Source organism: Neolamprologus multifasciatus, chromosome 4 (genome assembly GCF_963576455.1).
Source record: "Neolamprologus multifasciatus chromosome 4, fNeoMul1.2, whole genome shotgun sequence".
NCBI lineage: Eukaryota > Metazoa > Chordata > Actinopteri > Cichliformes > Cichlidae > Neolamprologus > Neolamprologus multifasciatus.
This window is the reverse complement of record NC_140442.1, coordinates 28,716,565-28,736,699: the sequence shown is the minus strand read 5'-3', so window position 1 is coordinate 28,736,699 and position 20,135 is coordinate 28,716,565. Positions and strand designations below refer to the sequence as shown.

Genomic DNA, 20,135 nt, shown 5'->3' with positions numbered 1-20,135 from the left:
CTACCAATTAGATTAGATGCTAATTGCTGTTACTGAACCTTTTTTTCTAATTATTACAAAAAGCAAAACTACATTTCTATATCATCTTTTCTAAAATGGAAAACAAAGTCTTACTGTTAAACTACATCAACTCAGTCTTTTCTTCTTCAGTGGTTTAACAGTTTAGGCCAGCGGTCCTCAACCCCCGGGCCTGGGACTGGTAGTTTGGTGCCGGGATACGAGTATTGAGGCTCAGGTGTGAAATTCATGGTTTTCAGGGGTTTTTTTTAGCATTATTTTTGTTATCGTTTTTATCGTTAACTCGGTTTCCCTGGGTCTTTTCCGTGTGTTATGAATAAATGTTTTTTTTGGTACTGATACTGGTTTTATTTTGTTGTATTTACCCGCTACACCTTAAAGGCCAGTCTGTGAAAATATTGTCAGACATAAACCGGTCAATGGTGCAAAAGAGGTTGGGGACCGCTGGTTTAGGCCACAGTGACCATGATGCCCACAAGATGCTAGTCTAGTTATTGAGGGAATGGAAGATCCTTTAACAAAGTGAATCTTTTACTTGTTGTTACTCATTTTTATAAATGTTAAGGTATTTTTCATCTGAACCAACACCTGTGGTAGTTGCTGCTTGCCTCCAAAGTTCTTCATTTGCTGCCTTTGTGCTTGCATGAACTCCAGTCGAGCTCAGAAGCTGACCCCGTGTAGCACTGCGGTGTCGGGTCATTAAAATGATCGACCTGTCCAGCTCTCGCTCACTCTACGGCCCCCACGAACCCGACGCAAGGCGCTGCTATTACTGACTGCGTGTTAAATGGACAAAATGCCCTTAGTGTTTACAATAGTACAAAAAGACTACACTAAACCACCTGGAAACACAGGTCAATAAATCAATCAATCAATACTGCCTCTCCATTCCACCTGACAGATAATATACACAAAGAGCACTCAACCACACTGTGTAAAAAGGTACAGAGAGTTCCTCAGGTCATCGGTTGCTATGGCCTTCTCGCTCTCTGTTCCCGTCACTGCAGTTCCACCACTGTGGTATTGCTTTAAATGGACGAGACCCAGAGGTAGCAGCGTCAGCTAGAACACCGCAAAGGGTCCTGGGAAATGAAGTTTAGTGAGGTTGACGATTACGTCGATCAGAGTTAGTCCCCTGACGTCCCGGTGTAGTGTTTCTGAGTTGAGTTTCAATAGGTTTTCATAATAGGCCGGTCCAGCTCTGAAGCTTCTGTGTCTGCTGAGCAACATGTGATTGGTCAGAATGGGAAGGTGGACAAACAGCAGTCAGCAGGCTTGAGCCTGAAGTTGGGTAGGTTGAGTTTTTGAGACTGAACAAACCTCAACACTTTCAAACATTCACTTTAAAGATTTCATGAGTGCAATTTGACTGCACTTTTTTAATGATGATGTTTGAGGATTATATCGAGTAACAAAGCTCCTTCATTACTGTACTGAAAATAGTGGATTGTCGGCACTGATCCAGGAACAGCACACGATGCATTCTCAGTCATTGTCATTATTGTCACAGAATGGAAGCGAAATTTGTGTTAAAAGTTTTAACAGCCTTCAAATGCGCTCTGTTCATTAGATGTAAGTCACCATGATATGATAAGAAAGTACGCCCTATGTAACTTCTAATGTTTCACATATCAGGACATAATCAGATAATGTGCAACCTCAGAATCACCCCAAGGTCAGAGAAACTGACATAAAGCCAGGCAGAGCACCTCGGGTATGAACTACGCAATGTTGTAAAGAAGAGCTGCTCCTCCAACAGTGTGAGGAAATGATAGTCATACAGCGGTTACTGCTGCTTGTGCTTCTACAAACTACTGAATTATCCCAGCTTTTATTTATCTGACTTTGTAAAGAGCTGGTAATGTCTCAGTCATTTTGTTTATGCCCGATACTTAAAACCTTAGAATAAACAAAGCATGTACTTTTTTTTTTTGACTCAAACTAGACTGTTAAAAAATCTGAGCAATGCTCTTAAGTCTTAATTTGAAAAAGAACAAGCTTGAAATGAGAAATCATCTCGACACGAGAATGCAACTAAACAATATGAGAAAACAGAAAATGAATCTATCAAGAAACTCTAATTCTAGGCGGATCTCCCTGTGATCTATTGATGTAACAGTGATGTTGATAAGCCTGCTGAGTTGCACATTTTTCTGCCAGCTTTGGCTACAGCTGCTGTGTAGCTTTCAGCCTGGATTATATCGTTAAATTCCTCATATTTGTTTAGGATATATGCAGGATTATATTTGCTCCTATTACAAATAGACACCTTTAGACTTGTGTCTGTTCACCATTGGAAAACTAGTGACAACATCCCAATTTGAACACACAAACTGAGAATCATGTAGCTTTAACAGCAATTCAGGCAATCCAAGTGTCAACTGGACTTGTACTGCTAACCCCGGGTCTGCAGGCATGCAGCTTCCTGATGTGTCCTCAACAAAAAACGGTCTTCTCCATCAAAGTTGGTGCAAACCACGTCCAATACCCGAGGAAGCAGGTTTTCCTCGCTCTCAGTACTTCCTGCTTACTCACTTTGTGTTATTTCACCTTGATTTTAATCAGTTTGTAGTGAGTTTATTCAAGTTTACTGTGGACAGCTGGGGATGAAATACCAATATCCCAGTCCAGCCTCGTGGTCTAGGCTCTGGCTGATCCCCTGGTCCTCACCCAGGACCACTTCACCCTAACAGACCCTACAAGGGGCAACAATGACTTCTGAACCCATGGGATCACTCAGCCAAAGCCCCCCACTGTGGTAAGGTGGTGATTATGCTTTCTGGGTGAGGGATTTTGGGCACGTCCAACTAAATGTGACAGAACCAGGGCACGCAGGAATGGGAACACCCATTTATCGCCCCAGAAGAGATGGAGGGCGTGGCTGAGTAAGACCGTCTTAGCATGTCTGCTTAGACTGTTGCTGTGACCTCTAGAAAATGGATGGTAGTGAGTTTAACAGCATTTAAGAGGTCTGACTGTCATCCAGCGAGGCTGTTTTCAACACTCCTCATTTCACGATCCATCAAGTGACCATCGTTGCTTCACTGCTTCCTGGATCAGAGCTGATACAAACCTAACGTATGAGAATTACAGGGCTCATGATTTGGTACCATCGTGTGATATGTAGAATGAATACCACAGTCTCTGGAGGAGCTAGCTCCATTTGGACTACAAAAACACATAGTCACTGGACCAGCCTATTTTACTCAGCCATGACTTTTGACCTTAATATCACCTTTCTGTAGTTGCTGCTGTTTGCCTGAGGAGGGCAGCGCTGGTCCTGCTAGAAGAACTAGAGCTCGCTGACCACCCCCCCTCCAACACAACAATATTCAGCCATCCTGAGCATCTATAAACAAACAAACAAACAGGTCGTGGTCTGATGGCATCAGACCATGTGCTTACTTCCTGTCTAACAGCCAAACCTTTTCAAACTTCAAATCTTCAAATAGAATATATTCAGAAATCCAATCTGATTGGATAAAACACTGTTTACATATATATATTTATATAGAATATTGTTTTTGCTTTTTTTATACAAAAAGAGAAAGTCTTTTGTGGTTTTATACATATGTGTATGTACAGATATAGAAAAGTGACCACACCAAACCTGCTGTGATGTAACCATGGCCAACAGGACAAGAGACGCTATTTACACCAAACAGGAAATATTACAATTCTTTTAAAAAAAAGAGAGAGAGAGATAACATGGGACGTGGTGGTCACTGCGGTGTTTCAAAAGTACAATCCCACAGTCCCCTCCTTCAAAGAAGAAGGTCACATGACTCAATCAACACCAATGATAAAGACAGAGCGAGGGAGAGAGAGGACTGATGGGTGTTGCAGTTTCATTGGTTACATGAATCCTGCTAAAGCTGATCTGATCCTGAGACGCTTCCACCAGATTCCACAAAAGTCTGATTGAATATTATTTTAATCTTATTACTAATATTCAACTGAGATTTTTACTGGAGAGTTCTAGTGTGTGAAGATGGCTTTAGAGGGTTTTCTTCCCTCAAAAATGTGAAAAAAAGCAAAACTCAGTCTTTTGGAATATAGCCAGATATTAAAAAATAGTCAATAAGCAGAATATGTATTTACATGAGCTCATGAGTCTCTCTCTCCATCTCTCTACAAGCTGCTAAATAGTGAGACTGGGACAAACTAAGGCATCCAGATGAAGAAACAAGGACTCGGAAATGAAGTGACCGACTGGATCAACAACAGCGTGTGTGTGTGTGTGTGTTTGTGTGTGTGTTTAAAAGTGTGCTTCTTCAGTCCTGATCAGCTGGTTGCTGTACTGAGGTGCTGCGGTGGTGGTTTGTGTTTTCTGGACTTAGTTTTAGTTTTTGTGGACAGAAAAAAAGGCACCTAGTTCCTCCTCCTCCCCTGCGAATATTAAAAGCAGTCATTTCCTCCAACGGGCAACCCTGCGCTCGACACACGCAAGAGGACCAGTCGTCTGCTTGGTGTGTGGCATTTAAGATTCAAGTTTCTCCACAGTCATCGTCCCTCAGTGGAAACAAAGGAGCAGGGATGGAATAAAAAGGTCACGAGAATGATTGGAGGGTGGAAGAGAACATTTCAGTGGTGCTGTGTACAGGTGGTCAAATATTCAAGGGCTCCCTCTCTGCCGAGCCCCACGGAGGTGCTAACAAGTCGTCTGCTCCTCCTTGCATGGACGAAACAGTAGAGAAAAGAAGTGCATCCATGTTTTCGCATGACGCGGTTTCTCCTCCGTTAAGTTCTCCTTTGCCTGTTGGAGTCCTCCACAACAGCACGGCTGCGCTCTGTGTGTGTGTGTTGTGTTTACCAATGCACACTCCATGGAGGAAGAGGAAGAGAAAGAGAGGTGCTAGAAGGAGATGTAGGTGGAAGTTTGGTGTGCTTCTTATTTAAGCTCCTCCTACAAAACGGGCTCCTCTTCCATTGGTTCCTCTGTGGACCTGAGAGAAGGTCAAAGCAAAACAACAGAATTGAATAAATACAAGCCTGAGAATTTGTTTGAAAACATGATTCATTTCATTTTATTGTGAATTACAACACTAATGTTCTTGGATGACATGCGTGCTCTCCTGTAGCATGAAGCTTTCACTGTGCACTGCTGACCTGCTGGTTTCTGTGCTATCAGGAACAGAGCCTGGCTGCTCAACATCGACGCTCAGAGACGCCATGGCGCTGACCGTTTCCGCCTCATCCTTCTCTGACTGGCCTTGAGCCCCCAAGGGGCCGTCGAGTAGCGAGTGTCCACTGGTCTGAGACAAACTCTGCAGACAGGACCAGTGTTTACCTGCAGGGACACAGCGAGAGAAAGAAATACAATCAGGAAGTTGAGAAATACGATCTCATGGGTTTCTGGCAGTTTAGCGAGCGTTTCTTACTCTGGATCTCTATTACTCTCTCCAGGGAGGCGTAGGCTTTTGGACAGGGCTTCTCCTGAGGCCACTGAAACATAGAGTCACACTGACGGAGACAGAGAGAAGGGAAAACCAAAGAATAAGTGCTCGACACTTCAAGAAAGTCTGCTGACCAGTGAGGAGTGATGTTCTCATCACTGAATCACAGAACAGGCTAGCTAACATGCTTTATTCTCTTTATTAGTTTATGAGTTAGTGGGTACTCTGGCTTCCTCTCACAGTCCAAAAACATGCACTACATGGTGTGAATGTGGTTGTGTGTCACAGTGTAATCGGCTTCATAGCTTTTGTCCCTGTAAGAAAGCTACGAAGCAGATTTTCCATCATTTGAGTGAATTTATTCGGACAAAGCAGTAATTCCAGTGTGCGCTCAGTCACCACAAACCATCACAAAACCTTGTAAACACTGGTGTTGTTGTTCCATACTGTTGTGGCTAACACCTGCAGGTGGTAAAAGTCTAAGGTTAAGACATAAATATTGGACTCTGACTCTCACCGGGTCTCCCAGAAGCGCAGAGACGCAGGCCTCCGATGCGTCACAGATAGCGGTGAGGTCGTGACCGCCCTCCAGCGCCATAACAACCCGCCCACCCGCCAGACCCATGAGCAGCTGCGTTAGCTGACCAAAACCTGCCAACACACAACCGTCACACGTGAGAAACACTGCATGTGAACCGTAGTCACAGAGACTCCTCAGAAGACGGCTCTGTAGAGAGACAGCATGTTTCTATTCCTTTGTTTTTTTACTGTTGAAAAACAGCGAGTTCTGGTCAAAAAAGAAAAAGAAGTTGAGCAAAAACCCCAAATTGAAACAAACTAAAGGTTGTGCTCACATTTGGCAGAGACATTGTAGCCTCCCAGAGGAGACTGATGACCCTCCACTGCATCGAAGCCTGCCGACACCAGGACCACATCTGGACTGAACTGTTGAGCGATGGGCATCACCACAGTCCTACACACACATACACACACACACACACACACACGTTTTTACTTCACTGGATGCAAATAAATTTCACCACTGGAGTTTTGTTTTTTTTTGCCAACAGAATTTGATTCCACTTATGTTGCAAACCTGAATTAACACCATTCAAATGCACACATGGCAGCACAAACATCACGAAACGATGAAAAGTTTTACCTGAAAGCAGTGAGGTACTCCACATCACCCATTGGGGGATCTACTCCTCCGGTCCACGCTATGTTCACATTAAAACCAACACCTGCACCTGATCCCACCTGCAGACAGCAGGACAAACAGAGCAACAATCATCATCACCACGTGTATTTAGCCATTCTGTTTGTAAACTCTGCTCTTTGCATTTCTATCAGTTTCACTTAGGCTACGTTCACACTGCAGGTCTTGATGCTCAATTCCGATTTTTTGATCAAATACGATTTTTTTTGTCTGCTCGTTCACACTACAAATAAAATGCGACAGCAAACGCGCTCTAGTGTGAACGCTCAAAAAGCAGCCCGCATGCGCAAAAGAAGATGTCACGCACAACGCGCTCTGTTTAGACCCAGACCAACAGTGTTGTTTGACTGATGGGCCTTAATATAAAGACTTCGGACTTTATGTTTCCCAATTTTTGCTTTAAGTTATTTTGTTATTGACATAATAATGTAAATAACCTAATAATGATCCTTATTGCTGTTTTAGAGGAGCGCTGCTTCAAAGGATAGTTGCAGATTTCTGTCAGAATCTGCAGATTATACAGTACAAATAAAATGTTCACGTTTCTCCAACGTTGTCTTCCCAGCAGTTTCACCGGATGGCCAGGAAGCGTTTGCGATGTCTTCTCTGGCGCTGATAATTGGCGTCTGTCTTGTGTCAGTGACGTAACAGATGGATTTAATGCGACTTGACCATCAAACAGCAGTCGCTTTCTGAAACATCGGATATGTATCGGATTCAGAACCACATACAAAAGTGACCCAGATCGGATTTGAAAATATCGGGATTTGTGCCGTTCACACTGTCATAGCATGATCGGATATGAGTCGCATAGGGTCAAAAAAATCGGATTTGATGCGCTTTCGCCTGCAGTGTGAACGTAGCCTTTGTCTTTGAGCCTCCAGTTGTCTATCTGCCTGTTCACCATCAGTTAATCTCTGTATTCTTGTTGCTTTCTCAGTCATCGGCCTCCTGCATCCTGCAATCAGCTCTTTTCTCTCCTGTGACCACATTTGCCATTTAAACTGAAATAGCCACCGGTTCTCGTTGATTTGCCTCTTGTTCGTTCCTGTGCACTACATTATCCAAGTGGAGATCTTTTTGGCCACTTTGGTCAGCCGAGGTTGAAACTTTTGGTTTGTCGAGTCCTCGCACCCACAGAATGACCGGTGGGATTGTGTGATTACCTCCTCTGGAGCGCCGCTGCCAGGAAAGAAGTTTCCGTCGTCGTAGCGATGGAGGGAAATGTAGAGGACGTTGGGGTCGCTATAGAAGGCCTGCTGAGTGCCGTTGCCATGGTGAATGTCCTGCAGTGACATATCACAGCAGCGTCAGAGAGAAGGTCAGAGGGAACGTATGGTACAGACACAGTGGACGCAGGGACGGGTTAGCCTTTCACTCAGATTCATTTCCCTTTTAGTTTAACTTTTTAAAACCTTCTTAAAAAATGTTTTCCCAAAACTCTCAGGGATCAAGATCAAGGTCAAGATGCTGTTTTGGTAAATGTGAGACATGCCTTTGTTTTCTTTTTGATCTAACTGTTTTTCACTGGAGTCTTAAAGCGTTAGAAACGGCTTTATAACCATTTCCAGACAGATAGATGGAGAATACTGCAGCAGCTTTCTGAGGGTTAAAGCGGGATAAATAGAAATGACTGTGTGATAATATTGTGTGAGTGAAAGGACCGATGTAGAGGCTGTACTGACGCTATAACTGATGTGTTGATTCGGCAGGTCTGCTAGGAATCAGGTCTAGGTGTGGCTAGCAAAACTGAACTGTGATATCCTAATAAAATGTGGTGAATCACAAATAATTCATAATTTAACAAAGATACAATGAGTCCACTGGGCTACACACACAAAAGGTAGGTTTGGATAGCTTTTCTTTATCCTTTAATACATGAAATCATTATTCAAATAGTGCATTTTGTATTTACTCAAATGATCTTTGTCCAATCACGTCACTTCAGCTGCAATAATGAACAGTCACATTTAACCTGATCTTACCCCAGTAAGCCTAAATCCTGCTTCCAGCTGCATCATTACAGGGCTTTAAGCTTTAAGTTTAAGCTTGCTGCGGGAGATTTCACTTGTCATGTTTGCATAGTAAGCTAACGATTGATAAGATGATGTCAGAGGAATTGGTGCGCAAATTATCATCACTCACCAATCAGTACTGTTGCTCTCTATACACAATTCGCGCGATTGCAAAGTGAAAGCAAAAAACAAGCGCAAATTCAAACGCGATTTCAATATGTCACATATTGACAGTGGCTCACCGATGCCAATGACATAATTACCCACCTACATTTCCGAAAGAATGCAAAAGCAGGCCGATGGGCAGGGCAGAGGTAGATTTTGGTAGCCTGACTGGAAAAATCGCTAGCCCCGGGACGTCGGGCTAGCGATTTTGCGAGCCCTGCATTAATACATTCATCTTTCAGTACATTGATAGATGAATATATGAACATAAATCTGTTTCACCCAAACTGAAGAAGCATTCATCTGTTCAGGGGGGGAAAGTTTGGAGTAAAAATGAAGTTATTATTACACTTTCTATTAAATATGAAATGCCTAAAAAATGTGTGTAAATATAATGTTTTCTATAGTCATAGAGAAACTGTGTGTGTGTTCCTGTCTAGCTATCTTTGTGAGGACCGAAATCTGCATTCTGCTATACTGAAAACCAACAGTCACTTGTGAGGACACACACACTGGTCCTCACACGTTTGAAGCCTTTTTGAGGCTCAAAATGTGGTTTTAGTGTCAGGGTTACGATTAGGTTATGGTTAGGTATTAGGGTTAGGGTTAGGCATTCACTTTTAATGGTTAGGAAGTGTGGACTGAACCTGTCTCCAGCCGGAAACAGGAAAGGCACTGTCCATTCCCCCAACGGGTCGCCCCGTCCGACCCCGGAAAAGGTTGTGGGAAGTGCTCTTCCCCCTGCGGACCGTAGTCCACTGTGAGGCACTCATCTCCTCCCGATGAGTCCCGCTTTTTCGTTAATAGTTGTCTTGTGTTACTATTTATTTGTGTAGAATTTGTGTCCCCGTGGGCTTTGTTATAGGTAAATAAAATGAATTTGTTATCAGGTATGTTATTTATAAGTGTATTTTTTATGTGTGTATATAAAATGAAAGAATTATTTATTTGTTTATTTATTAATGGAAAAAATGAAAAATTAAATCAAGAACAAAATAAAACTCCTCAAATAAAAGTCAATGAAGTGTGTGCTTATGCCGCGACGTTTCGGCCAAGATCTGGCGGTTAGGGTTAGGCAGGGTTAGGTAGGTAAGGGGCTAGGGAAATCATTATGTCAATGAAGGTCCTCACTAAGATAACTGAACAGGCTTAAGGCATTTTTGAGATGTGATTTTAGTGTCAGGGTTACAGTTAGCTTTAGGGTTAGGCTGACAGGTAGGGCCACCACAAACGATTATTTTGATAGTCGACTAATCAGATCATCATCCATTGGACGTAAAACGTACAGCTTATTGCACCAGCAGCATCTGCTCTTATATAACTATCATTAGCTTACAGCTTTAAGTGTTTAAGGTATGTGCTAACTAAAAATAAAGACAAGATGACAGTTTATTAAATTTTAATTAAATGTGCAGATTGTTTCAGTGAAGTTTAATAAACTCAGCAGATTTACTCAGGAACAAATAAAATACTGAAAAAAGCCAAACAATAACATTTTTAACTTATCTAAGTGACTTATATATGTTTAACCTGAGTAGTGAAAGACGGCGCTGGGTTTGAAAACGATTTGCCGGGAGTCCGGTGTTCTCACGGCTCTAGTGAGCCTAGCCCCCGGCTGCTATCGAGCTAGTGGGTAACAGACGTCTCCGAAAACGTCGGAGCGCTTTTGAAAATATGTGGTGTCTTGATAAACTGAGCAGATATTTGAGGTTTACACAGCTACATTCTCGCCTGAAAATATGTTAAACGTTATTTTGTGACCCAGAAAGAATAATAACAGTAATATTAAAACTAACTAGCTGCCGCCATTGTTGGAAACTGAGCTGGGCTGCGCTATGAATTCTGGGACACAGCTTCTTCTTCTTCTTCGGGGTTTAACGGCAGCTGGCATCCTTGTACATGCAGTGCTGCCATCTTCTGTTTCAGTCCGTTATTACACTCTTAAATCCTACTACTTATTCCTGCGTCTTTTGTGATCTTACAAAGCTTCAAACGATGCGTCGACTATTTTGATAGTCGACATAATCGTGGCAGCCCTACTGACAGGCATTCATTTTTGATGGTTAGGCTAGGGAAAGCATTATGTCGATTAAATGTCCCAACAAAAATATGAAAACATGACTGTGTGTGTGTCTGCCCTCTCACCCAGTCCACAATGAGGATCTTGCCCACTCCAAGTTTCTGCTGCAGCAGCTTGGCAGTAATGGCGACTGAATTGAAGAAACAAAAGCCCCTGTGCAAACACATTAAAAAACATATTAGTCAAGCTGCAGATGTAGTGAGAGAAATGTAGTCAGAATTGTGTGACAGGTGTACTGACATAGCCGTGGACTCCTCAGCATGGTGCCCCGGAGGACGAACAACTGCGAAGCCGTTCTAGAGAAACAAGCACAGAGTGAGGGGGACGCACACAGCATGAGCTCACACTCACAAGCATCGGTGAAAGCCTTACTTTTAACTCCCCTGCAGCCACTCTGAAGGCCAGCTCGATGACCGAGCCCACCGCCATGCGCACTGCAGCCGATGAGTGCATCTCATTCCACACTGTGTCGCTGTCCACCTGCAGGGGGCAGCACACAGTTCAGAGCAGCGCTAACACTAACACAGGCAGACCGGCTACAAAGAGAGAATCTCACCCCGATTCCTCCACAGGGAAGAACAGCGTACATCTTCTGGCTAATCGGACCTGGAACGAGCGAGAGTTGAGGTTACGGCACATATTTACATGAAGTGCTCGATACATTTATCACAAGTGGAAATAATAATAACAGACAAACAGGAAAGTGGGTACGACACCAACTAAACAGACTGCCACACAGGCAACAGCCAAACACAGGATGGAAGGGCCATCACTGGGTTGTCAGAACACTCAATCATCACGACATCTGAATGTTATCAACCTTTGATGTTTCTGGGTAAAGTATTCAGTTACAGTGGACACACTGCTGGGTCCTGAGCTTATTTACAGTAAGGATGCTGTGACATCTTATTTCCCTCTGTGGAGTTACTGCGAGGATAATTGATCTGGGTGTCTGATTGATGTATTACTTCATTTCTAAAAATTAAACAGGAACATTTAAAGAAGCGATAAAACTCGTACAGCAAAAGTTAAGCCAGGGCTGCATTTTTCTCTATAATTTATAATTTACAGATTTACTTTAGTCAAGCTTCAGTGTATAGAAAGTGTAGACAGACAGTCAGACAGACAGACGGGTACCGAGCAGCTTCTTGTGGTCCAGTTTGTGCCGATTGAGCGGACTGGTTCCATACAGCAGGGTGTGGAACTCTGAATGGACGGACTGGATCTCATCCAGAGATGCTTTACGCCCACGAATCCTCTGCTCACACACAGACAGACAGTAATGTTTGCATACATCAAAATCAACTTTGCAGGAAATGACAGGTGTGCTGTACTTGCTTTTACATAGAGCTGGGCGATATAAGATTTTTTCATATCACGATATGTTTTTTCATTTCAGGCGATAACGATATATATCACGATATAAGCCAAATAACTATATTTGTAAGATTTAAATGTGCCGTTGCTCACAAGTAAAATGTGAAATAATCAGCAGCTTGTTTTTAAATATTTATTTCCCATAATAAGTTCAACAGGGTAGATGTACTTAAGGAACATGAGACTTTTTCAGATAAATAAAGGCAAATATTGCAAACTACACAAAAGGCAGCCGCTAAAGTGTTTAAGTTTCAAAACAGAACAAAACAAAACAGACTAAATTGTCAATTCCACTTAAAAACAAAATATTAATTCTAAAAATAAATCTTAGTTTGTTTTACAGAAGAACAAAACTGACTAACTTTTGTCAATATCAAATAAACTGAGAACTAAAAGGAAATTCTCGATCTCTCCTTGTTGTATAGCTGAGCTTTTCAAACAGTTTCAACTGTTACTTTAGTCGACAAAAGCTGAATGATGAATTAGCGCTTCCAGTCAGAGACTGAGCATGCACCGCTTTATTGTATTTCCAGACTTGCTTTCGGCACAATTACAGTGCGCGCTACTCTGTTTTTGTCAGACTTGAAATAGCCGAAATATTTCAAGTCTGAAATATATCACTACGGGACTTCTGTGGCTCTTCCGTTCGACAGTCTCTCCGGCATTGGAACCATCATCTGTTTTCTCTTCGGTAACCTTCGCTCACGCTCTCGGTTGATTTTTCTCTAGTCGGCGCACTCATTTCCTCCATTACCCGGGCGGCACGGCGGTTGGCTGCTTCCCAAACAAATACACATGTGCGGCTTGGCACTTGTGCTGCACGTAACAAGTCACGTGACGTGACGCTGCGGCTGTGATTGGTTCGGCTCTGCGCTACTTAATTTGAATTGGCTGTTTGTTTGTTTTTTAAGAGGACAAGAGCGGTGAGGTCTATCGCAATAGTTTAATTTTTCTATCGAGAAAAAGTTATTTTGCAATACATATCGTTATCGTTCTATCGCCCAGCTCTACTTTTACACAGTGTATAGATCAATAAACTGAATTGAACGAATCATTGCAGGCTCTGCCGTCAGTGTGAAGGCCTTATCTGAAACGTAAGAATGTGTGTGTACCTCACAGCGGCCCAGCAGGCCCGTCTCCTGCAGTCTGGACCAGATGCTCTGAACTCTCCCAGCATGCTCTGGGTGGATGTGAGCGTTCCCACACACACACTGATGTTTCAGCATCAGACTGTCATATACAAGCCCTGGAGAGGGAGAGGAAAAGATACACACAGATATTGCAATGCAATAAAAGCCTGTGCTTCAGTGGTATGGACACCGGGTCAACAGCAGCTGTAGTACCCAATGATCACCACAAGATGTCAGGAGCAACTACCAAGTCTGTTTTTATATTCGTAAACTGGAATTCAACACTGGTTGGTCTGTTATGAAGTGGAAAACAAAAGATCCACTTTAAGCGTGAAATGAGGCAGAGAACTGGTCACAGCAACACAATAAGAACAAAATCGATGAAGAGTTAAGATTTCGGAGTTTACAGCCACACGTTTACTCTGCAATAACTGTCAAAGAGAGACGGGTCACCTTAATCACCAGCTTTCATTATCAGGATTAACATGAGCATGCTCTCTGGAGCCTCTGCTTTCAAGCTTGCTCAACATTTTTACAAAGCCACATCTGTCAGATCTGTCAGATCATCCTGGTCAGACCCCATCTCAGGCTAAGCTCATGTTAAAGTGAATCCTTTTCTACATAAAAGAACTGGACTAGGAAAACAACAGCACAAAACTCACGGTTTGAGTCTTTATTTGGTACCAAAGAGTTAAAAGCTAATTTAATACCAGAACAAATCTGTTTAATAACAGACACGGTGTGAGATGAATAAGGATTACTTGTGAACTATGATTCAAACTTGGAGCAGAACAGGTCATTGCTGTGACGCTCCCTCTCTCTGGCTTTGAAAATGCCAAGAACGCAGCTCACGGTCTGAATAAACTTTGTAAGTGTGCCAGCTGCACAGTGTGAGCTGAAGTAATTCTAGGTGAGGCGATTAAAACGTGAAGTGCTCAGACTCCTCTGTGTAACAGTTTAGTTTACAGTACTCATGCAAGGAAGTGTCACACGGAGCTGTTGTCCTGTGGATTCAGAGCAACACCCTGACCTGCACATCAATGCAACATAAAAACAGGAAGAGCTCTCACTGGAAAACAATCAAATATAAAACAAGGTACGAGTGATGGGCTCATGCGCCGTTCATCTGAACCGTCAACCGACAGAGTCAGCTCCCTGTTGCTAGGCAACAAGTATGGAGGCCTCCAGTAGGCAGACTTGACACCATCACATCGTTATCCAATGGGAAACCAGATGCGCGCACGCACAACCACATGAGAAGCGCAAACACAGAAAACTGACCGGTAGTGAAGAGGTGTTTGATGGGATTAACGGCAGCTGCAGGAGAGGACTGCGCTCTACCCAGGGGTCTGTGGGGCAACGAGGACTGGAACACGCCCAGCTGCTGCAAGGCCTGATGGGACAGGGATGGAGGGAGAGAAGAGACAGAAAGTAATGATTCACTGCAGGAGGATGAATCAGAGATCAGCTCATTCACTGCAGCGATGGAGGAGTTTAAGAGGAGAGCACACTTAAAACCAGTCCTGTCTCTCTGTCTCTGCCAACGCACACTCACACACACACACACACACACACACTGAAATCACTATTCAAAATATTGTATCATTCACAAAAATCGTGTTCCGTTTTCATGACATTTGGACTGACTGTCCTGAAATCTAACTGATCACCACCCCCTCATGGTGTGTGTGTGAGATTTCAGGTTTGTGTAAGCACTCCCCTCGCACACACACACACTCTGTGGTGTCTATATATAGGGAGTGTTGCTGTGCTCCCTGCTGCGATCTGGGTGACTCATCACGCGTGGGTGGACACTAAAAGACACACACTCGAAGATATACAGACATACAGGACACACATACACACACAGCGGTGAGTCCAGTGGTTGAGTCATCAGCTGGTGATGTCACTGCGGCATCAACAAGTGTGTGTGTCTGTGCATCATTATCTTGAGGCTGGGTCAGCTTTAAAGGCTTTTGTCTTTCTTCCACTGTTCAACAACGTGCCCCAAACATCCAACCTGATACTTGAAGCACTGAGAGCAACAACAGGTCCTGCAGCAGAGCATGTGAACCCCTGCAGAGCCCTGATCTCATCATGCAGTCTCCCAGGAAGCATCCTCCCTCTGATTTTGCATATTACTGTATACACTGTATGAAAGCAGTGAAGTTGTTCATATTCAAATGCCATCTTGTTTTGTTTTGGTTAAGCATCTGATTTCTTCTTCTTCTTCTGATGACTCATCGAGTACCGGTGCAAACATAAATAAATAAATAAAGCTGTTTCTCCACAATCACAGCATCCACTTTAACCCTCCTCTCAGTAAGTACCACCGACAGTGACGGGTCAGAGGTTTGTCATGGGGCTGGAGAGGAAAAGATGACTGAAAAACACAGTGAAGTGTGCAGGTTAAATGCACTTAAACTCAACGACCGCTAGCACGCACATCACACACGAACCTTTACGGTCGGGTAAAGTATTTAGACAGCAGCACAATTCTCCTACAGAAATGTTGCCTCTGTACTAAATCAATGAAATGAAGCAATCAAGATGTGATTGAAGTGGAAACTTCAGCTTTAATTCAAGAGGCTGACCATAAATCTTGCATTAACCATTTAGGAATTACAGCTATTTTTATACACACTCCCTCCACAGTAACAAGAGCAGTGTACCACAACTGAGTATATCAGAAACCTTTAAACATTGAGAAGCCAAACCAAAAACTGAGAGTTCTCCTTCTGTAACCATTCAAGACCTCTCCATGTTTTGCTTTAAGAGGTGCTTCTGTTGGACCGTTGCAAGGCTGAACTGTGAAGCGCTATCTTATCAGTTTTGCAGCATCTGATTGAAAGTACAGTTTGCACCTGCAGTCACATAATCAATAAAGAAGAGTGGTGCAGTAGTGTCTGTGCCTTTATATGGACACAGCCTCTGTGGCACCAGCCACTGGTCTAAGAAACATTAAAAGTGAGGCTATGATGAGCGCCGGATCTGACAGTTAAACCGAGAAATACAACAGTCACTTGTCAATCAATCAATATATCTATGATAATGTATTCAATAAGACCTAAACTGAATGACTGTGACCATAAACTCATGGCAGAAGTGTTTACAAAAAAAACATCGGCACTTCTTCAGAGCTGGTGAAGTCGCCCTCTGTTGGCCGTTTGATAAAAGGCAGGCTTAAAGTATTTCTGTTGAGGCTTTACTTCTTAGATATGAAAGGTAAGTCCTTAATAGGGATGGGTACCGGTATCTGACATAAACTGTAGTAACCAGACCGAAAAGCAGCGCACATTTCGGTGCTTTTTTTTCCTGAGCTGTGATACACTTTAGATTCTAGCCAATCACTTTACGTTTCCGAGGATAGTAGGCGGGTCCAGGTACGTACGTTCTTTTAGAGCAGAGCTACAGATTAAAAATGCCCAAGGCGAAGCGGTCAAAAGTCTGGCTGTACTTCACAGCAAAATATGCAAACTCAGCAGCTGCAACAAGTGCTTTAAGGTGATACTGTGATACTGTCAAAGGAGGTAACACCTCAAATCTGATGAAACACCTGGCGACGCATAGCGTTTTTTTAAAAGCCGAGAAATTCACCATATTTGATAGCTTGCTGCAAGACCGAGCACCGAGCACATCTACTGCGGGTGTAGTGCCTGTTATCGGACCCGGAGTTAGCAACATCCCCCAAGAACCCGAAGTGGCCCCTAGCCCTGCCAGTGTAGCAGAAATGATGAGGATGATGATGCAGCAGCAGCCGTTCTTCTCTGCGTGAGTAGCTTCATGTTGTTCGTGTGTAATTTACGTTGAGTAGGCTAACCACGTTATTACATTAATGCATGTAAGGTGAACTGGCAAACACCATCATAGCTACATGCGGCTGTCTTCTTGTTTGATGGCAGATACTCCCTTCACCCTGGACAAAAAGGCTAAAATGACCAAAGAAAAAGTGGAAAACAGCTGAACATGAGAGGTTTTTGGACAAAGTTGGTGTTCTCTATTCTTTAAGCACCGGCACCATTTCAAAAGTACTGGTTTGGCACCGGTATCGGATAAAACCTAAACGATACCCATCCCTAGTCCTTAATGCCATCTCTACTATGTTGGAGAGGCGATCAGATATATGAATATTGATGCTTTCTTGTCCTTGTTCATGCTCTTATCATGTTTCACATTTGTAAGGCTGTTCTAATCTGGCTGTTTGTGCTCGTCACTGCAGCCACTCACTTTGAGGTTAAACTCTACTTACATTCACTAATTGTAGATTTAAATGTTCTCAACTTCACTCAATGTCATGTAGGGCTTTTGTTTACCAGGGAAACAGCTCAACTGTGATTATCACCTTTATCTGCCATGTGTAGTCTCCGTGGTCTTTTGGTGTTGCTCAGCTCATCCTTCTGTTTTTGGCCAATTCAACTGTTGATACCAAATGTTGGCATCAGAGTCTGATTGTGGAACGACATATTTAGAATACCAGATGGCAAACTAAATAGGAAAGAATTCTTGTAGTTAGCATCACTGATCCACTTTGAGCAAAGTGATCCTTACGTTCAGTCAGAGTCCTTGAACAGTGTGGTGCTCACACAGTTAGACGTCACCACCCTGCACACTGCCAAGTGGTCTGAGCATCACATTGTATAAGTTGGCTCTTCAAGTACACTTTGCCTCGTCTAAGACGAGAAAAACACGCGTTTGTCAAATTGTGGATTCAATGTGTGTTCTTTTTCCTGAAAGCAGATGAGACACGTTACGCAATGAGCTCAGCCCAAAAGGAATACTCTGAAGTGATACGTAAATGTACTGCAGCTCAGGATTGCTATGTGTGAAAACAGTTGTGCGTGGGTGAAAAACACCTGAAGCCACCTCAGCTTTAGACTGAAGTAAGAGGCCGACCATTAGCTGGGATGAGTCAGATCACTAACGCAAAGCAACCGCTGCAACAGAGCAAACACAGCGAGATACACAACAGCAGGAAGGCGGTCAGTGATGCATTTGTGTGACTCATCCCTCTGTGGGATGACGCTATGGAACCAACAAGTCCTGAGTTTTAAGACAGACCGTGGGCTCTGAAGGAGCTCCTGTTGGACACCATGCACTCACTAGCTGACCACACCCATTTACATGAACCGAGCTGATTATCAATGATGCAAAGCTGCACTGTATTCACACACAAACCTGACTGTAACTCCCTCGCTCCTCTTCGTCGCCCTCCCTCAACTGAATGATATCTTCATCCTCTTCCTCTTCTTCCAGCTCACTCTCGGTGCTCTCCCCTTTGATATGCACGCTTCCGCACTCCTCCTCACCCTTCACGTGCACGCCGAGACGCTCAGATGAAGGCGTGCTATCATCAGACCCCTCCTTCTGAAGCCTGATTGGATGAGAGGACAGAACAGAGGGAAAAGGTGTGTCCAGGAGCCAGATACACATGCTCTTTACGAAAACTAGCTTCTGGGTCAGATTTACAAAGCAGGGCAACTGATCGACAACCTGCAACTGAACAACACACCAACGAGAGTGTAAAGCTATGAGAACAGGCACAGCCGGTTCATTTCAATAATGATGTCGGCATGATCTACCAAGAGCAGCACAAATTAGCAGGCTGGACACAAGTGGGACCTGGTGAGAGAATGAGTCATCTATTGTTGTTGAAATGTGACAAACATAACAAGCTCATGTTTTACAGCGTTTCCTTCCAGGAAAAACGTTTTGATTCAAGAGCAAAACCAAAGGAAACTGAACAAGATCCGTTTGGGTCTTAAGACTGAGGTCAGGGCTGTTTCAGTTCAAACATTTCCACCTTACAAACCTGAACTCTGACAGCTGACTGATGGGATGATTAGGCAGTCAAATGTCTACATCAATAATAGGAGCGACACACTTTATGTTGTTATGCAAGTCTTAGAAAATTCCTAAAAGCTTAATTGTGATGATGAAGAGCTCTCTGCAGTTTTCACTCCCAACGTTTGTACAGAAATCTGACTATAAACCAAAAACACTGCACACTGTAAACTTGACTCTCTGTAACGTGACCTGCATGTGTTTAGCACCAAAGCACTTGGGTTCACAGTTTGAACCATCCATTATAAGCTTGTTCCGCTAACAACCATCTCAGCTGTGACTACGTCAGCCAACAAGATCAGTAAAAATGTAAAAATAGGAGCAGCCACACTCTTCATTTCTACAGATATATAATAATATATACATATATATTAGGGCTGCACGATTTTGCATAAAATCACATAGAATCACGATTTTTCTGCTTAGAATTGAGATCACGATTCTCTCACGATTTTCTTTTCCAGTATAAATATTTATTGCACTTATTAACTGCACATCAACTTCGTAACAGTTGAGACTGAACACAAAAACAATAAATAAACATAAAAACAACAAATGTCTCACATTTTGTCGTTGCCGCAAAATGTTGTACTGCTTGAAATTGCGTCTCCACCGTTGCTCGACGCTGCGTGTATAGAGCAGGTAGTGCAACAATAGAAAAATAGTTGCGGGACGGCACTGTGTAGCGTTTGTCTAGCGTGTTGATCGTTTTCCTAAATCCCTCGTTTTGCACAGTGTTGATGGAGCCATATCTTTGGTCAGGTGATAAGTAATAGCCTCCGTAATTTCTTTGTGCCTGCGGGAGTTCGACGTGTATAGAGAAGCGCTGTATAAGGTTCCCGTTATTGATGTTTGGGTGGTTGACCGGGACGGATGTTCTCCTGTCACTTCCTC

The 20,135-nt window shown here is 43.2% G+C and overlaps 1 protein-coding gene across 4 annotated transcripts in view; it reads right to left on the bottom strand.

Annotated features, from left to right (window-relative positions):
* Nucleotides 1-354: 354 nt before the first annotated feature.
* Nucleotides 355-20,135, bottom strand: part of hdac5 (histone deacetylase 5) — a 69,075-nt gene continuing 49,294 nt past the window's right edge. For all 4 annotated transcript variants that reach the window (XM_085158255.1, XM_085158257.1, XM_085158256.1 and 1 more), the window contains 15 exons: nt 18,576-18,771; nt 14,682-14,793; nt 13,383-13,516; nt 12,031-12,151; nt 11,450-11,499; nt 11,266-11,373; nt 11,134-11,189; nt 10,959-11,046; nt 7,800-7,919; nt 6,577-6,674; nt 6,269-6,387; nt 5,932-6,065; nt 5,400-5,481; nt 5,128-5,308; nt 355-4,964 (listed from right to left, as the gene is read on the bottom strand). In XM_085158255.1, coding sequence (XP_085014381.1) covers nt 4,925-4,964; nt 5,128-5,308; nt 5,400-5,481; nt 5,932-6,065; nt 6,269-6,387; nt 6,577-6,674; nt 7,800-7,919; nt 10,959-11,046; nt 11,134-11,189; nt 11,266-11,373; nt 11,450-11,499; nt 12,031-12,151; nt 13,383-13,516; nt 14,682-14,793; nt 18,576-18,771 — 1,639 coding nt within the window. In that variant the 3' untranslated portion in view covers nt 355-4,924. The remainder of the gene's footprint in view (nt 4,965-5,127; nt 5,309-5,399; nt 5,482-5,931; nt 6,066-6,268; nt 6,388-6,576; nt 6,675-7,799; nt 7,920-10,958; nt 11,047-11,133; nt 11,190-11,265; nt 11,374-11,449; nt 11,500-12,030; nt 12,152-13,382; nt 13,517-14,681; nt 14,794-18,575; nt 18,772-20,135) is intronic.